The sequence below is a fragment of the Pipistrellus hanaki genome, assembly GCF_964339955.1.
Source record: "Pipistrellus hanaki genome assembly, chromosome: 1".
Taxonomy (NCBI): domain Eukaryota; kingdom Metazoa; phylum Chordata; class Mammalia; order Chiroptera; family Vespertilionidae; genus Pipistrellus; species Pipistrellus hanaki.
In genome coordinates this window covers 5,574,526-5,599,140 of record NC_140503.1, presented here as the reverse complement: position 1 = coordinate 5,599,140, position 24,615 = coordinate 5,574,526, and the positions used below count along the sequence as shown (strand labels likewise).

General features: G+C 65.5%; 1 protein-coding gene across 3 annotated transcripts in view; it reads left to right on the top strand.

Annotated features, from left to right (window-relative positions):
• Positions 1–1,937: 1,937 nt before the first annotated feature.
• CCDC85C (coiled-coil domain containing 85C) overlaps positions 1,938–24,615 on the top strand; it is a 66,712-nt gene continuing 44,034 nt past the window's right edge. The window contains exon 1 of one of the 3 annotated variants that reach the window (XM_084888890.1): positions 1,938–3,077. In XM_084888890.1, coding sequence (XP_084745016.1) covers positions 2,276–3,077 — 802 coding nt within the window. In that variant the 5' untranslated portion in view covers positions 1,938–2,275. The remainder of the gene's footprint in view (positions 3,078–24,615) is intronic. The other 2 variants (XM_084888889.1, XM_084888888.1) reach the window with 2 other exon arrangements.

Here is a 24,615-nt window from a genome sequence, read left to right as displayed (position 1 = left end):
GGATGTGAGGGGTGCTCCTGTGGGTCTTGGCCCGGAGCCCCTGGTTCCACAGGCCCACCTAGGCCATGTGTGGGCGACCCTCAGCTTCCCTGGGGCTTAACCCTCAAAGCTATGCCCTTGAGGCTCATCCTCTCACCTCCCCCTGCCCCCTCCTGACCATCCACCGGCAAAGAGGGGCCTCTCTGTGCCCACGCCCCTCCCCCCAATCCCTCTCCACATATGGTCCGGGAGTGAGCCTCTTAAAAGGCAAACTGGGTCATGTTGCTTCCTGCTAACCCCCATGGCTTTCCCAGCTGCTTTAGAATCACGCATGAGCTGGCCCCGCCAGCCTCATTTCCCATCCCGCCTCCCAGGTCCAGCCCCAGGCCCAGCCCCAGCCCCAGCCCAGCCCCGCTGGCGCTCCTGGAATAGGCCGCTCACCCTGGGGCCACGGTGCTAGCTTTCCCCTCCAGCGAGAGTGCCCTTCTCTCTTATCTTTGTCCTTCTTTTCGCTCCGATCTCAGATTAGAAGCACCTGGTCCGAGGTCCGCCCTGACTCTGGGATCTAAAGTGACTGATTATCACTTTCTGTGGCCGCAGCTTATGACAGCCTCCTGGTTAACTCATTTATTTTCTCTCTTCCCTTCTCCCGGAGGGCAAAGTTCCCTCCGGGAGCTGTGGCTGCAGCTGCCGTCCTCTGCGGAAGCCCTGGTGGTGGTGGTGGAGGAGAGAGGGGGAATGGTTTAGCTAGAGTAGGTGCTGGGTGGTGGCTGGTGCATGGCTGCGCCGCTTTAAACGGGGACATCAGCTGGCGCGCGCTCCGGGCTGCGGCCGTTCCCGGTCGGGAACGCGGGTTTTATTGATCTCCCCGCGGGTCCCGGGAGGTCCACGCCCCCCTCCGCTCCGCTCCCAGCAGACGCGCCATCCCTGCGCTCCGGGGACGCGGAGATAACGAGGCAGACTCCCCGGCTGCGGGAAGGGGCGCAGCTGCCGGCAACCCCGGCGGGGAGGGGCTCTGCGGCCGGCTCCGCGCCCGGCAACCCCGGCGGCGTTCAGGCTCTGGTGGTCCCCACCGGGAGAACCGGAGATTCTCCCCGGAGTCCCCGGGACGCGCGGCCGGCCGGGTGGGCGGGGAGCGGTTCTCCAAGGGGCGGGGGACGGGGGGCACGTTCCCCGCGGCGCCCTCGCCCCCTCGGGGCAGGGAAGCGGGTACGGACGTCGCTCCGGGACGCGGCTGGCGAGGCCCTGACCTCTCGGTGCACCGACGCCGGAGCCACCGTCCCCGGCGGGAGTGGAGACGCTGCCACGCTGCGCCCTCCGGGGGGCGTTAGCCGGGGGCAGGGGAGGGGACAAAGAGCCGCCCCGCCGCCGGAAAGGCGACCCCCATGTCAGAGTCCTATTGTCTGGTGCGTGGCTCCGGCTGCGCTGGACCCTGGTGCCCTGGGAGGGGGAAGGGGACCGGTCCTCGGGGTCCAGGGTGTCTGTTTTTGTGGGGCGGGGGAGGGCGGGCGGGGCGCGCGGGCTGGAGAGGGGGCTCCGCGCTCGGCCCTGCGCGTCTCCTTTAAGGGAAGCCCAGCCCTACCTTTCCCACCGCCGCCCGCCCCGCTCGGTACCTGCATTTTAAAAGCGCCCTGGAGCCCCGGGATTGGCCCGGGCCGCGTCCTCCCGGAGCAGAAACTTGAACCGCCGGCGGGAGGGGGGGGGGGGCGCTGGAAACCCCAGGGGTGGATCGTACCATCTCGGTAGCGGCCCCCGCGCGCGCCCCGCCCCGCCCACACGCCCTCAGAGCGGCCCAATCGGACGGGCCGGGGGGCGGGACCGCGGCTCGGACACGCCTATGGCGGGGGCGCCGGGCGGGCGAGCGCACCGCGGTGGGGGGGACGCCGGGGCCCGGGCGCGTCTGCGCTCGCCCCCTCGCTTTCCCTGGAGGCGGGGCCGGGGCGCGGCACCCCGCCTCCTCCCCGCCCGGAGTGGGCGGGGCGGCCGGGGCTCCGGGAGCTGGGCCGGGGGCGGGCCTCCCCGCCTGCCTGCGCCCGAGCCCGGAGAGAGCCCGGCGCGGCGGCCGCACACACACCGCCGCGGTCTCCGCTCGCCGGATCCGCAGGCGCAAGACTCCCCGGCGGCCCGAGTGCGCGCACCGTGAGGACACGCCGGGCGGCGCGGCGCGGAGCGGAGCGGGCCGCCCTCGCCCCCGCCGGTCCCCCTCCCACGCGCGGACCGGCCCGGCGCAGCCCCGGCGCGGGGAGCGCTGGCCGGGCGAGGAGGGCGCGGGCGATGCCGCGGTGACGGCCCCGCCATGGCGAAGCCCCCGGCGGCAGCGGCGGCCGCGGCGGCGGCGGAGGAGCTGAGCCAGGTGCCGGACGAGGAGCTGCTGCGCTGGAGCAAGGAGGAGCTGGCGCGGCGGCTGCGGCGCGCCGAGGGCGAGAAGGTGGGCCTCATGCTGGAGCACGGCGGCCTGATGCGCGACGTGAACCGGCGGCTGCAGCAGCACCTGCTGGAGATCCGCGGCCTCAAGGACGTGAACCAGCGGCTGCAGGACGACAACCAGGAGCTGCGCGAGCTCTGCTGCTTCCTGGACGACGACCGGCAGAAGGGGCGCAAGCTGGCGCGCGAGTGGCAGCGCTTCGGGCGCCACGCGGCCGGCGCCGTGTGGCACGAGGTGGCCCGCTCCCAGCAGAAGCTGCGCGAGCTCGAGGCGCGCCAGGAGGCCCTGCTGCGCGAGAACCTGGAGCTCAAGGAGCTGGTGCTGCTGCTGGACGAGGAGCGCGCGGCGCTGGCAGGGGGCGCGGGCGGCCCTGGCGGCGGGGGCGGCGGCGCGGGCTCCCGCAGCTCCATCGACAGCCAGGCCAGCCTGAGCGGGCCGCTGGCGGGCGGCGCGGCGGGCACGGGGGCCCGCGACGTGGGCGACGGCAGCAGCACGTCGAGCGCGGGCAGCGGCGGCAGCCCCGACCACCACCACCACCTCCACCACGTGCCGCCCCCGCCGCTGCCCCCGGGGCCGCACAAGGTCCCCGACGGCAAGAGCGCGGCCACGCGCCGGTCCCTGGACGACCTGTCGGCGCCGGCGCACCACCGGAGCATCCCCAACGGCCTGCACGGTAAGCGCGGCGGCGGGCCCTCCCCTCCCTCTCCCGGCGCTCCCACCGCTCTCTCCTCCGGCGGGCGTCCCGCACTGCACGCGGGGGGACCTCGGGTCCACGGCAGCAGGGCGTTGGGTGGCGTTTTTATGGTCCAGGGATGGAGGCGTGGCCCTGGCCAGCCTCTCATCCGCAGGCAGGCGGGACCCCAGACCCCAGAAAAGTTTGTCTCCTGCGGGGTCATCAGCGTGAAGGTCCCGCACTGCAGAGCTGTCGGGGAGGGAGTGGGTGGGGGGGAAGAACGCCTGATCTCGGCCTGGAAATCCCTGCCCTCCAGCGCAAAGCTCACAGGCAACAAACAAACAAACAAACAAACACCCCTCCCAAAAAACAAAAAAACAGGCCTTTACAGCTCCTGTGAATTTCCCCTCTGATGGGGAGCAACAGGCTGCCCCAGCCAGCACTGCACCCAGGAGTGCTCTGGGGCTGGGATTAAGCCTGGGCCTCCAGGAGCCGCCTGTGGGTTGGAAGGAGCACAGGCAGCCAGGGAGAGACTAAGACTTGCCAGAGGGATGTGTACGCTTGGCTCCGAGTCGTGCCTCAGTTTCCTCACCTGTAGAATGGGGACGGTGATCCCTGCCTGGGAGAGGTGAGGTGGAGAGAAAGCTCCCGCAGGCTTTTATCAGCTGTGGGCGCCGCCCAGGAAGTGCCAGGCGGTGGGTGGCAGGGTGTGGGTGGGAGGACCTTTGGCCCCAGGAAAGCTCAGCTGCTGTCTTCCTCACCTTGTGACTGCGGGCCCAGGGCTTGGCACCCCCGGCTGGGGCTGCGGAGCAGGGCAGGGACACCCCCTCCCAGCCCTCTGGTGAGGGGCCCTCCCCCCTGCTGTCTCTTCCCTGCCTCCCGGTTTTTCCACATTTTTTGGTGGCTTGGCTCCGGTTCTGCGGTTCTGGTGGCAATCGCTACTACCTGAACTATATGCCCGAAGGTGGGTGAAACAGCTCTTTCTGGTTCTTTTTTAAAATATATTTTTATTGATTTTTAAAGAGGAAGGAAGAGGGAAAGAGAGATAGAAACATAAAAAAATGAGAGCGAATCATGGATCAGCTGCCTCCTGCACGCCCCACATTGGGATGGAGCCCCAAACCCGGGCATGTGCTCTGACCAGGGATGGAGCCATGACCTCCTGGTTCAGAGGTTGATACTCAACCACTGAGCCACACCGGCCGGGCCCTTTCTGGTCCTTTCAAAGGCTTTCCTCGTTCAGAGAAAACCTTTTAGGCCTTAAGTGAGGATTCTTCCCCTCCGCGACAGCCTCAGCAGGGGAGGACACGCTCTGCCTGTGGTTCGGTGGCCAAGTGGCCTCTGCAGGCCTCGGGGTGGGGTGGGAACTGGGCCCAGGAGATGCGGTGCTATAGTGTCGCACAGTTTTTCCTTTATTTACCTCCCCAGCCAGCGAGTTCAGGGCAGGACTGGGTTGAGAGGGATATTTTGTTACTGATTAGCAATCTACGACCACAACTCGGGTTACTTTCGGTAACTCTGTATCCAACCCCACCTCCCACCACCAGCTCCTTAAGGCCAAAGCAGTAGCTCCGAGTTGACTTTGTTGGGGTTTCAGGGCTTGGAGAGTGCAGGGCCCTTGTCCCAGCCTCTCTGGCCTAGCCTTCTGAGGGGGGAGTGGGGGGGGAGGGTCCGGTGTCTGGACCTTCCAGGTGCAGTGCGGAGGAGGGGACTGCCGCAGCCCTGTGGCTGGGACGGGAGGCGTTGCTGGTTTTTTAAAAAAATATATATTTTATTGATTTTGTGCAGAGAGGAAGGGAGAGAGATAGAGGGTTAGAAACATCGATGAGAGAGAGTCATCGATTAGCTGCCTCTTGCACACCCCCTACTGGGGATATGCTCGCAACCAAGGTACATGCCCTTGACCGGAATCGAACCCGGGACCCTTCAGTCCCCAAGCCGACGCTCTATCCATTGAGCCACACCGGTTTCGGCCGTTGCTGGTTTTGAGCTGTGTCATGGGTGGCACTTGGCGAGAGTGGCTCCCTGCAGGGCGCTGAGGTGCTGAGGTCCTGGCGTATTTGCAGGGGAGTCTGGTGGCGTGACGCGGGCCCTGGTCTGGCGCAGCGTGTGGGTTGCAGTTGGCAGGGATGCAGGAGTGGAGGACTGGGCTGGACCTGAGGTTTCCACCCCACTGGGGTGGGTGGGGGTTGAGGAGTAGGGTTTCCTGCAGAGCCCATGCCCCATGCCCCCCCCCCCCCCCCCCTTTACCGAGCCTCTTGCACACTCGGGCAGGGCTGGGCAGGGCTGCCACAGACAGAGATGGCAACGCTGTGACCGTCCTGTTGGGCATCGTTATCACCGATCTCAGTGCCAGACAGGATTGCCATTGTTTAGTTTGTCTCTGAAGTCATGTGTGGCCTTGAGACGTTCTCCCCACATGAATAGGATGCCTGGAGACCGGGAAAGGCCCCTTTCGGAGCAGTGCCGCTCTGTCCTCAGACCTGCAGCTTGAAGTTGAGCGCAGAGCAGGCTGGGGGAGGCGGAAGGGTCTCCGGTCCAGGCGCCGGGCCCCCCGCCCCCCCGGGGCTCTCCTGCTGGGCGGTGGGCTGGCTTGCCTCTGTGGCTGCTGTCATGCTGGCTGATACCGTTATCAGGAGACACTGGCGAGTCCCTATTCTTGATTCCTGACCCCGGTTTGCCCCTCTTCCCCCACCCTGGGAAATGTCACTTCCTTATCAGGGACCCCTGAGCAGATGGTTGATAACCCCCGTTACCTGGAGGGGGTCAGTCCATCTGGGGTTCGCCGCCTCTGGTCTCTGCACGTTACTGGGTCTGGCTGGGCCTCTGCAGGGCAAGCCCCAGGGCCCCTTCCCAGGGCGGGCGGAGGGCGAGGGAGCCAGGTCTGCCCAGGGCCGGGCTCAGCAGCTGTCCGAATCCTCCTCGGGAATATTCTCCCCAGGGCCCCTCCGGAGAAACCCGTGGGGACGCTTTTGGGGGCTCACACAGGCGGCTCCTCTGAGTGGCTGTGTCTGGCCTGTGTCTGGCTGCACCTGCCCATGAGCCCAGGGAACGGGGTCCCTCCGGTCTTCTCTGGGGAGCTGCGGGGTGCCTGGCCGCTGGCGGGGTGCCCTGAAGGCCCCCGGAGGCTGTGGCGGGCTGTGGCCCATCCTGGGTGGCTGGTGGGCCTCTGAATGGGTATGCAAATAGCACCCCCACCCCTCCTTCTCCTGGTGATTTTGACTGAGGGCCAGTTATTAATCTGGACTTGAGGGCTCCTTACTCTGACCCAGTGGGGCACCCTGAGGCAGGCTGCCCCTGGAACTGATGAGGTTTCAAACAAAAGCATTTCCAGCAATTCTCCCGTGCCCTTCCCCCATCCTTCATGCCCCCTCCTCCCCTCCCCTCCCCTCCCTTTCCCTCCCCTCCCCTCCCGCTGGTCCCTGTGCATGTCAGTCCGGGTCCCTCCCCCTCCCCCGGCCGCACCCCTGGAGCTCACTGGGGAGCCAGGACCTCCAGCATGCCTGGGAACCGCGGCCCTGCTTACTTTTTAAAGTTTGGGTTTAAGACGTGAGCTTCTCAAAATAAGACGGGTTTGTTCTCCGGCGGGTGTTCTTGTTGGTTTAAAGGGAGGGTCAGGTGGGTGGTCCTGGCTTCAGGAGAAGATAGATGGCTCCGCCGGGGAGGGGCCACCCAGCTCAGGCCTCCTCCGCCGCCGGCTCCTCAGAGGCTCTTCCGAAGCCCAGCCTGGCCCGGAGCAAAGGTCAGCGAAGACAATGGCGGGTTCGATAAGCCTGTCCACTCCCTCCCCAGCTGAAGCTGAGCCGCTGTCAGCAGCCGTGGGTGCTGGTCTTGCACAAAAGGAGCTGGGACTCCGGGGGACTTTATGTTCAGAGTGCCCCATGGTCCCATATCAGAGATGGGCAGACTGAGGCTTGGAGAGGTCCAGGGACTTGCTCTGGTCCCACTGGGCTGGTGGTGGTGGTGGTGGTGGGGCCTGGGCTCCGTCTTGGGTCTCCTGTGTCGGATTAGCCACCTGTCCTGTGCCTGCTGCCCCTCTGGGCTGGGACAGAGGCTTGGGGGAGAACTGGAGGGACCCCCCCTGCAAGGGAGGCCCACCAGTGGTGGATGGTCTCCCCAAATTTGATCCCGGCAGCGCCCCAGGGGTGGCGCCTCCCCTGCAGAAGTGGGCCCTCAGCCTCGCCCTGGCGAAGACAGGAGGCAGGCGCTGCCCTGGCTCCTGACACTGGAGCTGCCTCACCCCCTCACCTCCTTTCCTCCTTTTTCTGTTGTTAATCCTCACCCGAGGGTGTTTTTTACACAGGTTTTCACAGGGAGCAGGAGGAGGGAAGGCGAGAGGAAGAGAGAGAAACGTCCACGTGAGAGGGGCCTGTTGATTGGCCACCTCCCGAAGGTGCCCGGCTGGTCAGGGATGGAGCCTGCAGCCAAGGCCCATGCCCGTGGCTGGAATTGAACCCTCAACCCTTCTGTCCAGGGCCCTCCTCCCCTTGTGAGCTTCATCCCCTCACTCGGTCAGCACGGCTTCCTTCTGCGGGGGCCTCAGACCCACCACCATGCCCCGGCCTCTGAGCTCCTAGAGAGGAACAGGGTTAAAGATAGTCCTCCTGTTCCTCTTCCCCCCCCCCCCCCCACACCCCCGGGACTTTCCACACACGCTTGTCCGGGCGTCAGGGCAAGTGGGGGAGGCCTGGGCCCTCCGAGGGCCTCAGCTTTCTCCCTGCCAGGCGGGGAGCTGAGACCAGCCTTGGGTGGTGGTGGAGCCTGGGCGGGGAGAGGGTGAGGGGAGAGCAGCGTACTGTGTGCTTAGTAAGCCTGGAAGGGCAGCTGCGTCTGGACACGCTGATGCTCTCCACCTGGCGGGCACACTCAGTGCTGGGCGTGCTTAGGGGCAGGGCTGCCAAATGGTTAGGGCTCTGGTTCCAGGTCAAGAGACCTGGCAGAAGTGGGAGGTGCAGGGGGTAGTCCTGGCCTTGCCACCTGATGCGTGAGTGGGGCAGCTCCCTGGACGTGATGAATTTATTTTTACTGTTGAGAGTATTATGGCTGTCCCCCAATTCCCCCCTTTTCCTCCCTCCACCTGGCTCCTGCCCTGCCCCGGGCCTCCCCTGCACTCCTGTTCGTTCTCATGGGCTGTGCAGGCACCCATATAAACTTTTCGGTTTACAAAGATTAAATTAAAAATAAGTACGTTCTTCGGCTCACCTCTTTTCCCTGAGCTTCTAATCCCCAGTTTCCTCTCCTGTGTCCTCAGGATGATGAGAGCTGGGCCTGTGAGGGCAGGTGTAGTGACCTCCACTGCCACCTGGACCCCTGCATGGTGCCTTCTGTGGGGAGCGAGGGGATGTGCCTTCGGGGAGCCCCATGCCCGCTGGTGTCCGAGCCAGGGCGTCCTTGCGGTGGGAGGGCAGGCGGGCGCCCAGCGGGCACAGCAGAGGGGGGCCTGGCGAGCTCTCCCTGCTGTGTGGCGAGCTGGGCAGCCCCGGGGCTGGGAGCCCTGTCACGGGGACAGAGAGAGCCGGAATGCTGATCCCGGAGAAGAAGGGCCTTGGGGCTGAGGGGGGAGGGGCGCTGTGTGCCCCAGGGGGGCAGTGCCCTGCTGCCCAGAGGGCACAGCCAGAGCTGCAGGGGGTCCAGCGTCCGCGCCCACAGAGGTGCAGGCGGACACGCTGCCTCCGGGGTGGGGAGCCGCCTGTGGGCGGGGTGCAGGCAGGGGCTGGGCACTGGGTGGGGCGTCGCCGAGCCCAGTGGGATCCGATCGGACACCCCACGGAGCTCGGAAATCTGTGGGCAGCGACGGAAGCAGGAGGGCGGGCTCGGAAGCAGGAGGGCGGGCGGGTGTTGGGGAGTTAGCCCGGAAGCGGGAAGGGAAGCGAAGCAGACGCACAGCGAGAGGGACTGACTGTCCGGTCTGAGCCCCTCACCGTGGTTCGGGAAGCCTGGCGGAGCGGGAGGCTGGTGTGCGCCCTGGGGTGGGCGGGGCAGGGGCAGCAGGGGTGCGGGGAGGCTTGGGGCCTCTTTGGGGCCATCACAGGGACAGTGATCGTGCGAGAACCTCTGCAGACTCACACCAGCCAGGTCTGCTCCGAAGCTCTGCCCACCCCATCTCCACCCCTGTAGCCTTCCTCTGACCTCTGACCTCTGACCTCTGAGGGCAGGTCGGCCCCCCCTGGGGTGACACGCTTTCTGCAGCCTGCAGCCTGGTTCCCAGGCCAGAGCCTGGCTCCGTGCAGGGGCCGCTCGGAGGCTTCCGGGCCGGGCCGGGGGTAGTCCCAGCTCCCGGGGTGAGGGGGGTCGCCTGCCGCTTGCCCAAAGGCTGGCTGACTGGGAACAGGCTTGTCTGCTGAGGGCACTGACACCCTGGATGGTGAAAAGCCGGGAATGGCCCCCCTCTAGCAGCACCAGAGCCGGTCCCTGTCACACGTGACCCTGGCCCCTGCCGGCAGGGCAGGTGGAGGAGGGTGGGGGCAGTTCTGGCGCCGGGTCCCCCCAGGGATGGACGCCTGCTCTGGAACAAGTCTGCCATCTCCGGTTGGGGGGGGGGGGGCAGGGCAGCGCAGAGAGACGGGGTGCACTGACTCTGGAAGCTTCCAGCTCGCCCTGCAGAGAGGTCTGAGTGGAGCTGCAGAGCCGGACCCCTGGGGAGCCGGGGCTGGGGGGTGTGGAGGGGGTGTTCCTTCCTTCCTGCTGCGCCCGGAGGCCTTCACCCCTCTGTTGTTTCCTGGTTTCAAAGATGGGCTTTTCCCTCCTCTGCTGGGGCGGGCGCGTCTTGGAGTCAGCGTGGAGGCAGGAGGCAGGAGGCAGGCGGCGGGCCAGGCCCTCCCTCACCGGGTGGCGATGGTCTCTCAGAGCCAGGAGATGCTGGGGAGCCCCAGGCGCTGCAGCCCCCCTGGGCCCTCTGTCCCTCCTGTCTGTCCGTCTCTGAGCTTGTGCATCTCGGGCCCATCCTTCTGACTAGCCTTGGCACAGGGGCAGGTTCCAGAACTGTTTTCGATGGGGATCAAAGGCGCTGGCCCAGTGTTTTATGTCACCGGCTTCCCACCAGAGGGAAGAGCCCTGTTGGGCTCCACGACCCCCTCTGGGCTGGGGAGGCCGGGTCCCACCAGGGGGCGGGGGTCGGGGCCAGGAGCCCCCATCGGTGACCCTGGAGCCTGCGCTGCCTGGGTGCCCTCTCCTCCAGGGCGACTGTTCGTCATGCCCCTTTCACGCTCAGACGTGCCCGGCCGTCTGTCCACCTCTTCAGGGGGCTGGGAGGTCGTGGTGGAGGTGGGTGAGGGGGTTGGAATTGGAAGCTGATGAGGACTCGGCGGTGGAGCAGGCTGGTGCAGGCACAGGAGGGCAGGAACAGCGGGAGCTCAGGCGGATGGTGGGCCGTGGACGGCACAGCTGGCTCAGTGGGGCAGCTGGTGATGGGGAGCTGGGGGTCGGGCAGGGCCAGGGCAGTGGGGTCTGATAGCTCCTCCCGCTGCGTCTGTGTCCCCCCTAAAGTCCCTGGGTTGGGCCTTCCCAGCTGCGGGTACTTGCAGCTCCAGTCCTCTCTTTTTCCCTCTTAGTTTTAAACCATTTTTAAAATTACCATTTTAACATTTATTTTTCAATTATAGTTGGTACATCAGTTGGGTACCTCTAGTACCCACCTGACACCACACGTGGTGATTACGGATTATTGCCTATATTCCCTGCGCTGACTTTAAAAAATATATTTTATTGACTTTTTTTTTACAGAGAGGAAGGGAGAGGGATAGTTAGAAATATCAATCAGCCGCCTCCTGCGCACCGGCTACTGGGGATGTGCCCGCAACCAAGGTCCATGCCCTTGACCGGAATCGAACCTGGGACGGACCCTTCAGTCTGCAGGCCGACGCTCTATCCACTGAGCCACACCGGTTAGGGCTCCCTGTGCTGACTTAACAGCCTTGTGACTGTAACTGGCCGTCAGTACTTCTTCATCGCCCACCTTTTCTGCCGTCCGCTGCGGCCCAGAGTTACCTGTTAGGACTCCGCCAGACGTGGGGTCTCTCACACAGCCCAGGAGGCAGCCGCTCCCCTCCCTTCCTTCTGCCCCCCACTTAATAAAGGTGGGCTAGCGGCTGGGCCTGAGAGGGGCCCCGTCAGCTGGGGTGTGGTGGGCACAGGAGGGTCACCCGCACTGTTCGGTGGGTTGGTCCGCACAGACAGAACCAGCCTCTTCCTCTCACTCTCGACCTGCCCCTGTGCCAGGCCCCTCCCCCTCCCTGCGCCCTCGTTTTCCCGTCTGTCCAGCGGGAGGCCTCTCTGGCCCGTTTCCCTGGCAGACGGAGCCACGGCGAAGGGGCTCTGCCCACCCGCCTCCTGTTGGGCACTCGTGTGGTTAGGGCTCTTGCCTGGTGGTGGTCCCTGGCTTGGGGCGGGTCCCAGGATGGAGCCTGGGTAGTGGAGGGGATGTGCCGCCTGTGGTGCCCGGGCACCGCTCTGCCCGACCCCGGTGGAGGCCGAGACCCCCGCCTGGCTCTCCCGTCCTTGTGCAGAGCCACACCGAGAGCCTCGATGGAATTACCGATCGCCGGGCGTGCGCGGACCGTGTAACAGGTTTGGCGCCAGCGGGGAGCACGGAGCTCCGGTTCCCCGGGTGGGGCTTGCCCGGGCGGGGCAGGGCCGCTTGGGCTGGACCGGAGCTTCCTTGGCGTGCTGTCCCGTGTCTCCCCCAGCCCGTGATCTTCATCAGGGCGGGTCAGTCTTTCTGGCCCGTGGCAGGTGCTCAGGGAAGGTTGGGGTGCAGGGTGGGTGGGCGGGAAGCATTGGGCCGGGTATTTATTTGGCCACAACTGCCCTTCTTTTTATATATATATAAATTGATTTTTTACAGAGAGGAAGGGAGAGGGACAGAGAGTTAGAAACACTGATGAGAGACATTGATCAGCCGCCTCCGGCACACCTCCTACCAAGGTACATGCCCCCGACCAGAATCGAACCTGGGACCTTTCAGTCCGCAGGCCGACGCTCTATCCACTGAGCCAGACCGGTTTCAGCTGCCTTTCTCTTTCCTCTGCTCCCTTTGGCTTCCAGTGGCCTTCAGCTGCTAACCTGACTTTCGCCTTCCCCCTCTTCCGTTTCCCCTTCCTTATTAAAAACACACGCACGCCCGGCGGTGTGGCTCAGTGGTGGAGCGTCACCCTATGAAACAGGACATCCTGGCCCGGTTCCCCCACACTTGCTCTTGTCCGTGGTGCCTGACCTTGGCTGCATGTTAGATATCACCCAGGAGCTCAGAACACGCCAGTGCCCGGTGGGCCCGCAGAGGCAGGCGGCCCCGGTTGTCCCGGAGGCGGCCTCGGTGGGAGGGCTTCCCTGGGCCGCCAGAGCGACGGCGGGAATGGGAGCTCCAGGAGGCGAGCCTTGGCGTCAGCCCCGCGCAGGCCCTGACCCCTGGCCGCCCAGCGGGGAGGCCGGTGTCAGCAGACATCAGCTCTGAGGGGCACGCCGGACGTGCACGGTGCCCGCCGGCCGGCCTGTGTGAGCGGGTGCTGGGGGGGTGGCTCGGGTGTGCCCAGCGGGGCTGCCGGGAAGGGGGGGTTGAACCTGGCCCTGGGTTTCCTGAGCGCCTACCCCAGCCCTGAGCACCGCCAGCTGGCTGCCCGCCACACCTGGGAGCCGGCAGGCCCCGCGTGGCCGTGCAGACGCCTTTGCCAGCCCAGCCCATGACGGGATGCTGGGCCACCCCCCCCCCCCCCCCCCCGGCGGGGGCCCGTTTGGGCTGCATTCGAGGGGCCCCGTGGCAGCGAGACGCCGGCAGCCACGGCGGAGAGCCGACCCACTTCCAGAAATAGCGCACCCACTGTCAGGGGAGCATCTCTTTGTCTCCCCCGGTCTGTCTCCGGCTGTAAGGCAAGGAGGCGTGCTCTTGTCTCGGCATCAGAGGCCGGGGCGCCCGCCCTGCCTCCCACAAGGGCCCGATTGTGCGCCGGGCCCGGCGGGGCCGGTGTCCGGGCGGCGGCACGTCTCCCGTCCCTAATGAGCCCGCGCGGGGAGCGGCCCTTTGTCGGGGGTTCCGGCTGCACCGCCGGCGCCGGCTCTCAGAGGGCTCGGCTTTCTGGTCGCTTCCCATCTCCTGTGGCCAGGCGGACAATGGAGCTCCCGCCCCGCCCTCCTCCTCTCCGTGCTCCGTGTGCTCCCCGTGTTCTGGAATGCGCACACACCACGTTCATACGGGCCAGGACGGCAGGCAGCGAGCGAGTCTCTCCCTGATCCGGTGCCCCTGTCCCGGCGGGTCCGTGTTCCTGTCCCAGCTGGTCCGGTGCCCCTGTCCCGGCTGGTCCGGTGCCCCTGTCCCGGCTGGTCCGGTGCCCCTGTCCCGGCTGGTCCATGCCCCTGTCCCGGCTGGTCAATGCCCCTGTCCCGGCTGGTCCGGTGCCCCTGTCCCGGCTGGTCCGGTGCCCCTGTCCCGGCTGGTCCATGCCCCTGTCCCGGCTGGTCCGGTGCCCCTGTCCCGGCTGGTCCGGTGCCCCTGTCCCGGCTGGTCCGGTGCCCCTGTCCCGGCTGGTCCATGCCCCTGTCCCGGCTGGTCAATGCCCCTGTCCCGGCTGGTCCGGTGCCCCTGTCCCGGCTGGTCCGGTGCCCCTGTCCCGGCCAGCCAGCGAGGGCTCCCTTCCCCCCACCTCCTGGGGGACCTCCCCACCATTGTCTCCTAACTGCTCCTTCTTCCCCTGCAGCGGGCTCCTGTTTCCTAGTCCAGAGCAATAAACACGGCCCTCTCCCTCCGCCATCCTGCCCCCTCGGTCCTCCCCTTCGCCGCCCACTCCCCAGGGAGCGTGGAGGGCTGGCTGCCGCCCTCCCGGCCGCTGCTTCCCGGCCCCACGCAGCCCGGGACCCTGGAAAGGCCGCGCCGGCTGGCCCAGCGGCTCCTTTACCCCGACCGCTCCGCGGTGTGTGCTGCCCGCTCCGGCGTCCCTCCTGGACGGGGCCTCCCTGGCCGCAGCCTCTGGCGGCCTCTCCCCACCTCCCTCCACCCGCCTCCCGCCTGCAGTGGGTGCGCCGCCCGCGCCCAGTGCCCAGGCTGCCTCTACTTCTCGCTCCTGACCTCCGGCCCCGGCTCCCAGGCGCTGCCGGCCCCCATCCTGCTGGCCAGGCCCTCTGGGTTGGGCCCCTCCCCCTCGCCTGTGCCCCGGTACCCGCCGCCTCGCGGTGACCACCTCCAAGGGTTGCTGGCTCTAGGCCGGAGGGGTCCCCCGGCCACAGCGGCGCTCCGAGCGTTCGATGGAACTGTGATGACCGGCATTGACCCTGGGAGAGCTTCCCACCTTGTTGCTGGGGAAGAAGAGGAACGTTCCCATCATTCCAGAGGGCTCTGCGGGGCGGCCCTGGGCGGACACCCTGATGTGGGAGGCCGGGGACGGCATGTGCCCACGGAGGGAGCGCTGAGCCCAGCGCGGTGTTGGGACCCCTCCCCGTCCGGCTTGCCCCAGGCCCTTAGGGCTCCTGCCGGCAGGGTGGCCCGCTCCTCTCCCTCTCCACCCTGAAGTCTTAGCCTCCCGGTGGAGAGGGACAGACACAGGCTGTGTGACCAGTCACCTCGTCTGCTCAGCCTGGAGCAGGGTCTTGGTGGTTGCACCTCTGCTAGGGGCCTTGTGTGGTTCGCACATAGGTGCTGGAACCCACTGGGAGAGGCCGCCCAGCTCCGGGGGGCTCTGGGGGGCTCCTGAGGTCTCCTCGCACAGAGCCCAGCCCCTGCCCCCAGTCCCCAGCCCATCACCCTCAGCATGCGGTCAGGAGGCCCGAGGATCAGAAAACAAATGGGCTTTAGAAAGGTGGGGGCTGCGGGGTAGTAAGGGAATGGACCCAGCCAGCCGTCACCCCCTCTTTCCTTCCCTCCATGTGGGAGCACCTGGGAGGCCCAGACTCCTGTGGGCAGCTCCGGCCCGGCTCCCCCTGCCCTCTGCGCTCCTCACTGTCCGAGGCGGTGGCCGCGGCGGGCGGCGGGTGGCCTCCCATCTCGGGTAAGTGGGCCGCCGGGTACAGCTGCGGGCCGTTGCTCCAGCCGTCCCGGCGGGCGAGGCCATTACCAGCCACACCTGGGGCCCTGGCCCCGCGCCCAGCCCTGCCTTCCATCACTCCACCGGCGGTGCCGGTGGTGATGAAGGGGTCAGGGTGACGTCGGTGAGGTCACAGCGGGACGGCGGCCCGTCCCTGGGGAAGGCGCTGGCCGGGAGGGTCAGGAAAGCCCCTGTTAACCCCCCTCCCCTGGAACAGCAGCCCGTGCTGCTGATGTAGGAGCCATCTGGGTGGGGGTGCCAGCACCCCCCCCCCCCCTCCCCGGGCAAACCCAGGGCCCCTGCACCTCCTGCCGTCTCGCGCCGTTTCCTGGCCTGGGCTGTGGGCTGGTTTCTTTCTTCCTTTCTTTCTTTCTTTCTTTCTTTCTTTCTTTCTTTCTTTCTTTCTTCCTTCCTTCCTTCCTTCCTTCCTTCCTTCCTTCCTTCCTTCCTTCCTTCTATTGATTATGGTATCACATAATTGTCCTCATCCCCCCATTCCCATCCCAAACTCCTCCCCAAATATGCCCTCAACCCCTGTTGTCCATGGCCAGTGGTTAGGCTTATTTACATGCATGCACACAAGTCCTTTGGTTGATCTCTCCCCCTTACCCCCACCGTCCCCTGCCTTCCCTCTGAGGTTTGACAATCTGATCGCTGCTTCTCTTGTGGGCTGGTTTCTGTGAGCCTGTTCCCACTGCCTTCCCCCCTGCAGCCTCTGTCCTCCCTCAGATTCCTCCTGCTGACAGCTGTGCTGACAGCGGCTCCCGCATGTGTCCGAGGTCCTGGGGGTGCTCCCTGCCCTCCGCCCAGGCCCCCACCTCGTCTTGCTCTCCCCCTGCCCCCTCAGTCCCCCTGCACCGAGTTAAGACCCGCTCCCGTGGCTGCGGCCTGGTTAGGGGCAATGTGAGCTGCTCCCCGTGCGGGGCTGGAGCCCTGTGGGATGAAAAGACCCCTTGTTTCTGTGCAACCCAAACTGAGCAGGCGGGCCCCGGGGAGCCGAGGCACGGCGGGCTGGGGCCTCTGGCCTGGAGCTTTCTTTGTGAGGGGGGTGTGGCTGGAGGGAGAGCCTGGGCCAGCTCAGGGTCCGCTGACCATGGACCCACGGGCTCCTGCGCCTGGGGTCACGCGGGCTCCAGGGAACCCCAGGGCCCAGGCGTGGCTGTGCACGCGCCCATTTCTCCTGGGCCCGGACCCAGCACGCTCACCCGGGGCTGAGAGGGGCCCGCGGCCAGGAAAGACCAAAAAGCACCAGAGCAGGGTGAGCACGCCTCCTCCCGGAAGCTCTTAAGAAATAAAAATGAATGAGCTTGCCCGGCTGGCGTGGCTCAGTGGTTGAAGGTCGACCTAGGAACCAGGAGGTCACGGTCAGGGCACATGCCCAGGGTGGGGGCTCCATCCCCCGTGGGGGGCGTGCAGGAGGCAGCTGATCAATGACCCTCATCAGTGATGTTTCTAACTCCCTCTCCCTTCCTCAGTGACATCAATAAAAATATATTAAAAAAAAGAAAATAAAAAGAATGGATTGAACGGGTGCTCTTGGCGAGGAACTCCGTGCAGGGCACAGCAGCTGTGCAGGGCGGACTTAGGGGCTTCCTCTGTCTGCGACCCGGTGTCCTGGCCCCCTGACAATCTCGGCATGCGCCTGTCCTCACCCTGCCTGCCCTCCGCCAGCCCCCACCCCCTCCCGTGGCCTCTTGCCTGAAGTGTTTATGTGAAGGTTCAGGGTTGGGGGTAGATGTGTTCATGCAGATCTTCGCTTCCTGGGCTTCTCCTTCCTCCTTCGTTTCCTTCCTGCCTCTGTCGCTCTCCCTGTCCCCCGGGCCTCAGTCTACTCATCTGAGACCAGGCCCAGGGCTCCTCCCCTCCATCCGGACCAGGGCTTCTCCGCCGCCTCAGGACCCGCCGTGGCCCAGTTTCCACCCCGGGCCCTTACCTCCCTCCCGGTGCCAGGTGTGTGCCCAGGTGCGTGCCCAGGTGGGGAGCGATCTGACCCAGAATCAGGAGGTGGCATGCCACCGCACCCACCCCGCCCAGCCCGGAGGCTTCACTTTCCCGGCTCGCCCGCCACGGGCCTTGCGGGCCCGCTCCTGCTGCCAGCCCAGCCGCCAGCGCCAGCGGGCCCTGCGCCCCGCTGCTGCAGACCGGGCTTCTGTGACTGCCGCCTGGGGCTGTGGGCTCCCTGCTCTCCGGCCACGTGTGCATGCCTTGCTGCCTCAGTGAGGCTGGCGGCCGTCTGGGCACTGCCAGGCCAACAGCTCGCTGGCTGGCATCCTAGATGCCAGTGTGGGGATGGGGAGCCCTGTGCCAGCTGAGAAGCCCCGCCCGTTATCCCCACTCACCCCTCACCTGTCCTGTGGGTGCTCTGCCGATTGGCAGCTGGGAGAAGTGGGAAGGGTGTCCCAGTCGGAGACCATGGGTCTGGGAGGCCTGGGCGTGCAGAGGGGGCCTTGCGGGAGGGGCGGCCGGGGTGAGCTGCGGGCCGAGGGCAGGTGGAGGGGACACTGGACTGGCTCTGGGGTCCCCCACATGGCCTGGGAGCAGGGGCTTTTTGGGTGCTCAGGCCTCCCCATCTCCAGGGTCACCACCTCCAGCTTTCACTCTGTCCTGGGATGTTCTGAACACACAGCCCCCGACCACTTCCCCGATGCCCGACCCTGCAGGGCCCTGAGCCTCAGCATGAAGCCCGGCCCCCGGGCACAGCGGGGAAGGCGCACTGTGATCCGTCTGGACTCCCTCCGCACCTCTCTCCGTCTCTTCCCGAAGCTTCCGTGACCCCTGGCCAGGAGCGGTTCTGGACCCCATCCAGGCCTTTGCCTGGCTGTCTCGCCTCCCGTTCCTTCCCCTTCCCGGTCCTCCCCTCACTGGGAAAACCCCGCTGTTGGCACGCAGTGGCCAAGTTCCCGCCACCCCTTCCCACAGCGACCGAAGTCCCTCTCGCTCCGCCCTCCGTGGTGTCTGCACTGCGGTTGGTTTGGTGCCCGCTGCCCGCTCCGGAGTGCCCTGTGTGTGACGAGGGGGTGCCAGGTGAGGCCTTTGGACTCTGGCTTCACCCCAGGGCAGCCCTCGAGCTGCCTGGCCCCTCCTCTCCGGGGCGGGGGGCCTGGGTCCGGCCTGCTGCTTCCTGTCCCCGAGGCACAGGCCGCCGGACGGTGACCGAGTTCCTGGAAGGTGTCTGCTCTCAGCAGTGGCCCCAGGAATGTGAGGCTGAGATGCCGGCCAGCCCCACCCAGTGACTCACTCGGGTGTGTGTGGTTCTCACAGTGGACACCGGGTCACTGTGCCCTGCCCTCCCCCACCCCCACCCCTCCAGCTTAGACACCGGGAGCGGGGGACTGAGCCAGGTGGCGGTAGGCAGGGGGTCTTGCCCCAGGCCACCGGGGGCGGACAGCCTGACAACCTATAGGAAGAGGAAGGTGATGAGGGTCGCCCGGGCCTTTGAGGCTCAGTTGGTTGGAGTGTCATTCTGTGCACTGAAGGGTCTCGGGTTCGATTCCTGGGCAGGCATGCCACATGCCCAGGTTGGGGTTTTGATCCCTGGATGATCCCTATCCGGGGTTGGTATGGGAGACAGCTGATGAATGTTTCTCCTTCTTTTCCTTTTCCTTCCTTTCTCTTTAAAAAATAAATAAATAAATAAATAAATAAATAAATAAAAATAACTTGGGGTGGAGGATTAAAAAAAAGAATTTAAAAAAAACTTAAAAGAAAAAAGATGGTAAGGGTCAGGAGAGGTGGCACGGGCAGGAGTTGGTGTGTGCCCCTCCCGCAGCTGCCCTGCACTCACAGCCCCTCAGCGGGTGGGGTGGGCGGGGCCCTCAGAGTTCACAGGTGGCCAACCTCTGGCCCACCCCGGCCTCCTGCAGCCGCCCCAACCTGCGTCCCTGCCCCTCCGCTCTGGTTCTGCTCTGGGCTGGCTGGGCTGGGTTCTGGGAAGGCTCACAGGAGAGTGAGGTGAGCTGGTCAGTGGCCTCCTGGGTCCCAACGGGCATTTAGGACGCCCTGGGCCCTCTGTGGGCCCGGTGGGTTAGCTGGCAGGAGCCTAGGGCTGGGGCCCCCCATCCTGCCGCCACATCCTGGTTCTTGACTGTGGAGTCAGCCACCAGCTCCTCAGGTTAACGGAGCTGAGGATGAGGACACGGGAAGCCGAGGAGAGAGGACACGTGGCCGCTAGCCTTGACCGGGAGGCCCCTGGAGAACAGGGTCCCAGGTTCACCCAGGGCTCCGTTCCCCGCGGGGATGGGAGCGGGAGGTGGGCGTAGGGAAGATGCAATTGGGGCAGGAGGGTAGGTACAAGGAGTGTGTATGTGTGTGCGTGTGTGTGTTTACGTGAGTGTGTTTATGTGAGTGTGTCTACATGAGTGTGTCTATGTGTCTATTTGAGAGTGTATTTGTGTGTCTACATGAGTGAGTGTCTGTGTGAGATTATGTGTGTATCTGTGTGAGATTGTGTGTGTCTTTGTGGGATTGTGGATGTCTGTGTCTATAGGAGTGTGTCCAGGTGAGATCGTGTGTATCTGTGAGAGAGTGTGTGTGCTTATGCGTCTACGTGAGACCATGTCCACATGAGGTTGTGTGTGTTTATGTGAGAGTGTATGTGTTTATGTGTCTACGTGAGAATGTGTCCACGTGAGATTGTGTGTGTGTATGTGAGTGTGTGTTTATGTGAGTGTGTGTCTATATGAGAGTCTGTGTATGTGAGAGTGTGTGTATGTGAGTGTGTGTGTGTGTTTGTGTCTATAGGGATATGTGTCTGCGTGAGGTTGTGTGTGTATGTGTGTGTGTGTGTGAGAGAGAGAGTCTGTGTATGTGATAGTGTGTGTGTGAGAGTGTGTGTTTATGTGTCTACAGGAGTATGTATCTGTGTGAGGTTGTGTGTGTGCGTGTGTGTGTGATAGTGTGTTTATGTGAGAGAGTGTGTGTGATAGTGTGTTTATGTGAGAGAGTGTGTGTGATAGTGTGTGTATGTGAGAGTGTGTGTGTGTTTATGTGTCTACAGGAGTATGTGTCTGCGTGAGGTTGTGTGTGTGTGTAAGAGTGTGTGTATGTGAGAGAGTGTGTGTGAGAGAGTGTGTTTATGTGTCTACAGGAGAATGTGTCTGCGTGAGGTTGTGTGTGTGTGTGTGTGTGTGTGTGAGAGGGTCTGTGTATGTGATAGTGTGTGTGAGAGTGTGTGTTTATGTGTCTACAGGAGTATGTGTCTGCGTGAGGTTGTGTGTGTGTGTGTGTGTGTGTGTGTGTGTGAGAGGGTCTGTGTATGTGATTGTGTGTGTGAGTGTGTGTGTTTATGTGTCTACAGGAGTATGTGTGTGTGTGTGTGTGTGTGTATGGGAGTCCCCACAGACCATCCGTACCCCCTCGGCCCCCTTGGTCACGTTCAGCGGCGTGAAAGCACCCTCCCCACAGCTTCTATTTTTGCTGTTGACCTTTAGTTGATGCTCACACTGCTGGGCATCGGTGCGTTGGCGAGTTTATCACGTGCAATTGGGAGAGAGGACAATTTTGTTTCTATTAATAGCCGTGCTGCCCCCTCCCCCAGCCCCTCCTGAGAGCAGAGCGGGCTTCTGCAGGCTCTGTGCCGGGTGAGCACTTCACGGTGTGGGTGCCAATGGGTGCCGCCGTCTATACCGCACCGGTCCCCCCCCCCCCCCCCCCCCTCCGCCCCAGCCCGCCCGCTGCATGGAGGAGGGCGACTGCCGACCTGGGCCCAGAACTCAGCCTTCTTCCCCGTTTCTTATGAGGCCCTCGTGGCAGGTGACACACAGGTGTGGAATTGGAGGGGCTGCGGGCCATGAGGCAGAGGCCTGTCACATCAGGCAGCCCTGAGCCCGAGGTGCCCTGGCCGTGCCCATTCCCCCAGCCCCCCTCAGAGGGTGCCTGGGAGACGCCGGACCCAGGAGGTGGTAGGCGGAGGGTCTGGGTGCCCACTGTGGCAGGCAGTGTCCTTGCCTCAGTGTCCCCCCAGCATCCCTGTGGCATCCCTGAGGCATCTCTGTGGCATCCCTGAAGCATCTCTGTGGCACACCCCTGAAACCTGCTCAGCGGGGAGGAGGAGCAGCTCTGGGACGGGACAGGAGGCCCCCTGGGCTGCCAGGTGGGTGGGCTCGGGGACGCTCGGGGTGTCCTGCAGTGAGGGTCGTGCCCCTGGCACACAGTGGGACGTTTTTATTCAGTGCCTCCGTGAAACCCAGACCGTCTGGAGGGTCGGCCTGTGAGGCAGCACGGCGACCTCTGGTCCTGGGCCCTGGGGCAGGCCGTGCGTTCCGGAAGCCTCCGTCCCTGGGCTCTGTTTGGCCCCTGAGGGCCTGCGAGTGCTCCAGCCGCTCAGGCAGGACCCGGGAAACCTGGGGGGCGCTTCGTCTCTGGCCACACGTCCCCGGCAGGCTGTGTGCCCGGAGCCTGGCTCAGAGGGCGCTGAGCTGGGGTGTGTGTGTGTGTGTGTGTGTGTGTGTGTGTGTGTGTGTTTGGGGGAGGAGGGTATTTGCCACCTTGTCATCCATTGAAAGGAGAGAAGGCCCGCTGTACAGATGTTTGTGAGCGGTTTACTCCCAGGTTGGCCGCGTGCGTGTGTGGTGCTTTGGGCTCCCCTGAGTTCTCGTGGGTGCTGGGCCTCCCTGCGCGGCGGAGGGATTTGTGCTCCTGAGGGCCCCTGCGTCTCCCGAGGTCTCCGCCCGCCCCGCCCCTTGCACAGTCACCGCGGCCACTCACTCACGCCCTAATCCCCCAGCGCCGGCCTCGGGGCAGGAAGCCGCCCCACCCAGGCTCCGTGGCCGCAGCGGTCGGACGGGCCGGATCCCGGGACACCGCCAGCTCAGCAGGAAGGAGAGGCCCTGGCCGTCCCCTCGGAGGCCGGGGCCGAGCCCCATCCGGGATGAGTCCGAAAGGTCCCCGCTGGTGCAGCCCTGCCCTGCAGGAAGCCTCTCCTCCCTGCTGCCGGCGGGAGCCGTTGGGGCGGCTCCGGGCGTGAACGGGGCCTGGCCCACAGGATGGCCTGCGTCCCGCCGAGCAGCTTCCACACCCGTCTTTGCCAGAGGCCTGCCCTGCCACCCCGTTTGGCTCCAGGGTCCCGCGGCGGCGGCAGGCCCAGCTCTGCCGACGTGGACGCGGTGCTCGGAGCACGCCCAGTGCCGGAGCCACGAGCCGTGGAGGCGGCGGGCACAGCCCAGCCTTCGGGGCGGGCACGTGGTTCCCGCCGATAAGCCGGAGCCCGGGCTGGGCGCCCAGTGCGTGTGACTCCTTCTCTCCCGACGTCCCCTCAGTCCTCCGCCTGGGAGGGGCAGGGAGTGCGCCGGGCGTGTGCCAGGCCCGGGGGCACAGCCAGCACCTCTGCCCGGGCCTGGGAAAGGTTCGTGCTGAGGCCCAGCTGCTTCTGCGTGGAGCACACAGAACCCGGGGCCGTGTTCGCGTCACTGAGCCGCCGGGCGGGGAGGGCAGGCCTGGTGGTGGTCTGGGCGCTCAGGGTGTGGCTCCTGCACGAAGCTGGCAGGGATGTCTCGGGTTCCAAGAGGCAGCCTCTGAGTGCAGCCACCCCCTCTGCTCTTCATATCCCAGGTGAGGAGCAGGACTCCAGGGAGGAGGGGCGGCGGCCCCGGGCCAGCCCCTCCCTGGCATGTGGGCCGTGGAGAGCTGGCAGTGCCCAGCAGGTCCCGGCTTCCTGTCTCCATCCCGTCCGTCCACGGGGCGGGAGGGTGTGAGTGTGTGTGTGGGGGGGCACAGAGGTATGAGGGTCTTGGGAGGGATCAGGGTGAGGGCTGCGTTTGGGGACAGGGGCTGCAAAAATCAAGTCCCCCTGGCAGGCCGCCATGCCCGCCTCGCCCCCGCAGCAGCACAGCCCTGCCAGGCGGTGGTGGAGGGCAGGGGACCTGGTGTCACGGGGCCTCGGGGCTGCTTGGGGCTGTTCGGAGCGTGCAGGTTGGCATCCGTTGGAGCCGAGTGCTGCTGCCAAGGGTTCCTGGTCAGGAGGGGCTCCCCGCCGTGACTGCCCTTCGAGCCGGAGCAGCCAAGCCCCGGGGGCCCCAGCACAGCCCGCCTGCTCCTCTGTGGGGAGACTGAGGCCCAGAGGGGGGGAGGGGGACGGACCTGGACGGCCGTGGCCATAGATGGTGCTGGCACAGGGGTGACAGAGAGGATCTGTCCTTGCCATGTGCGGCCCAGTGGCCTTCAGGGGTCCCCCAAACAGCTCCTCAGGGGCTGGAGCCTGGGGGCCTGGGGCAGCACCCCTGTCTCAGTCCCCTAGGGCTGCTTTCACAGGAGACCGAACCACCGACATTTATTGCTCACGGTTCTGGAGGCTGAAAGTTGGCCTTAGGCTCTCATAGATGGCCTCACTGGGTCCTCACAGGGTGGGGGAGGGGGGAGTTCCCTGGGGCCTCTTTCATTGGGGGCGCCCCCTCCTGACCTAGTCACCTCCCTCGGCTCCACCCCCAACACCATCAGCTTCGGAGGCTAGGATTTCAGGAGGTGAATTTTGGGGGAACACAAGCATGCAAACCATAGCACCCCCATAAAACAGGCAGAGCCAGTTCCCTGGGGGCTCACTCCATCCCCTGCAGGGAGCACCAGGGTGGGGGGAGGGCCTGCACTGCCGTGGGTGGTCAGCCAGCCGGGGGCGCCGTGCTGGTCCCCTTTGGCGCCTTTGCATGTGGCGCCTCCACCACACCCCCAGCTCTGAGGTCCCCGTCTTCCCACCCAATGCCTGGGAGGGGGGACTCAGAGGACCAGGAGCCGGGCTGGCGTGGTCCTGATGCTACGAGAGAAGGGGAGCTGGGACCAGGTGCGATGTGGGCTCTGGGGCGCCTGGCTTTGTGGCAGGGCCGCTGGGTCTCTACGGCTCTTGGCTCCTTGGAGCCTCTGTGGACGGCGGCACGGATTCCTGACCTCGGCCGTCCCGGCTCCCGGGGCCGGCCAGCGACTGCTTAGGTCCCGGCTGTGGTGGGTGCGCAGCCTGGCGCAGGCCGGCCGGGCGGCCTCGGGAGCCAGGGAACACCTGTCGCCGGAGCAGCTGAGCAAACACCCCTCTGGCCGGGACATCATTCCTTCCGACGCCAGAGCCGCGGGCCGCGTGGCCCCCCAGGTCCTGGCCCGGTTTTCGGCCCCCTGCAGTCCGGCTGTCCCGGGAGCTGGGAACTTGGACCTTCCTCCTAGATAAGGCAGACAGGTCCCCATGGGCTTTTGTTAAAGAAGCCGGTGGCGGGCCTGGGTTTGGGGCTGGGCTGGGATCTGGCCTTCCCTCTCTGCCCCGCCTTCCTGCAGCGCCTCCCTGCCGCCTCCCTCCTGGGGTCCCCAGGGCCCCCCGGGCAGCCCACCCACGTTTCCGAGGCCGCGTTCTTGCTGCTGTGCCAGGCACCGGCCTCCCCAGGAGCCAGGGCCCCGCCTGCTTCCACACTCAGGTGGCCGGAGGGCGGGGATCCCCCAGAATTCCGATGGGAGCTCCTCCCCCTTCCCTCCCCTTGGATTCCAGTTCCCGGTTCCGTCTGTGACACGGTAATCCCCTCTGCTCACCGCCTGACGGAAGTCACGTTCTGTCTGCCCTTTGC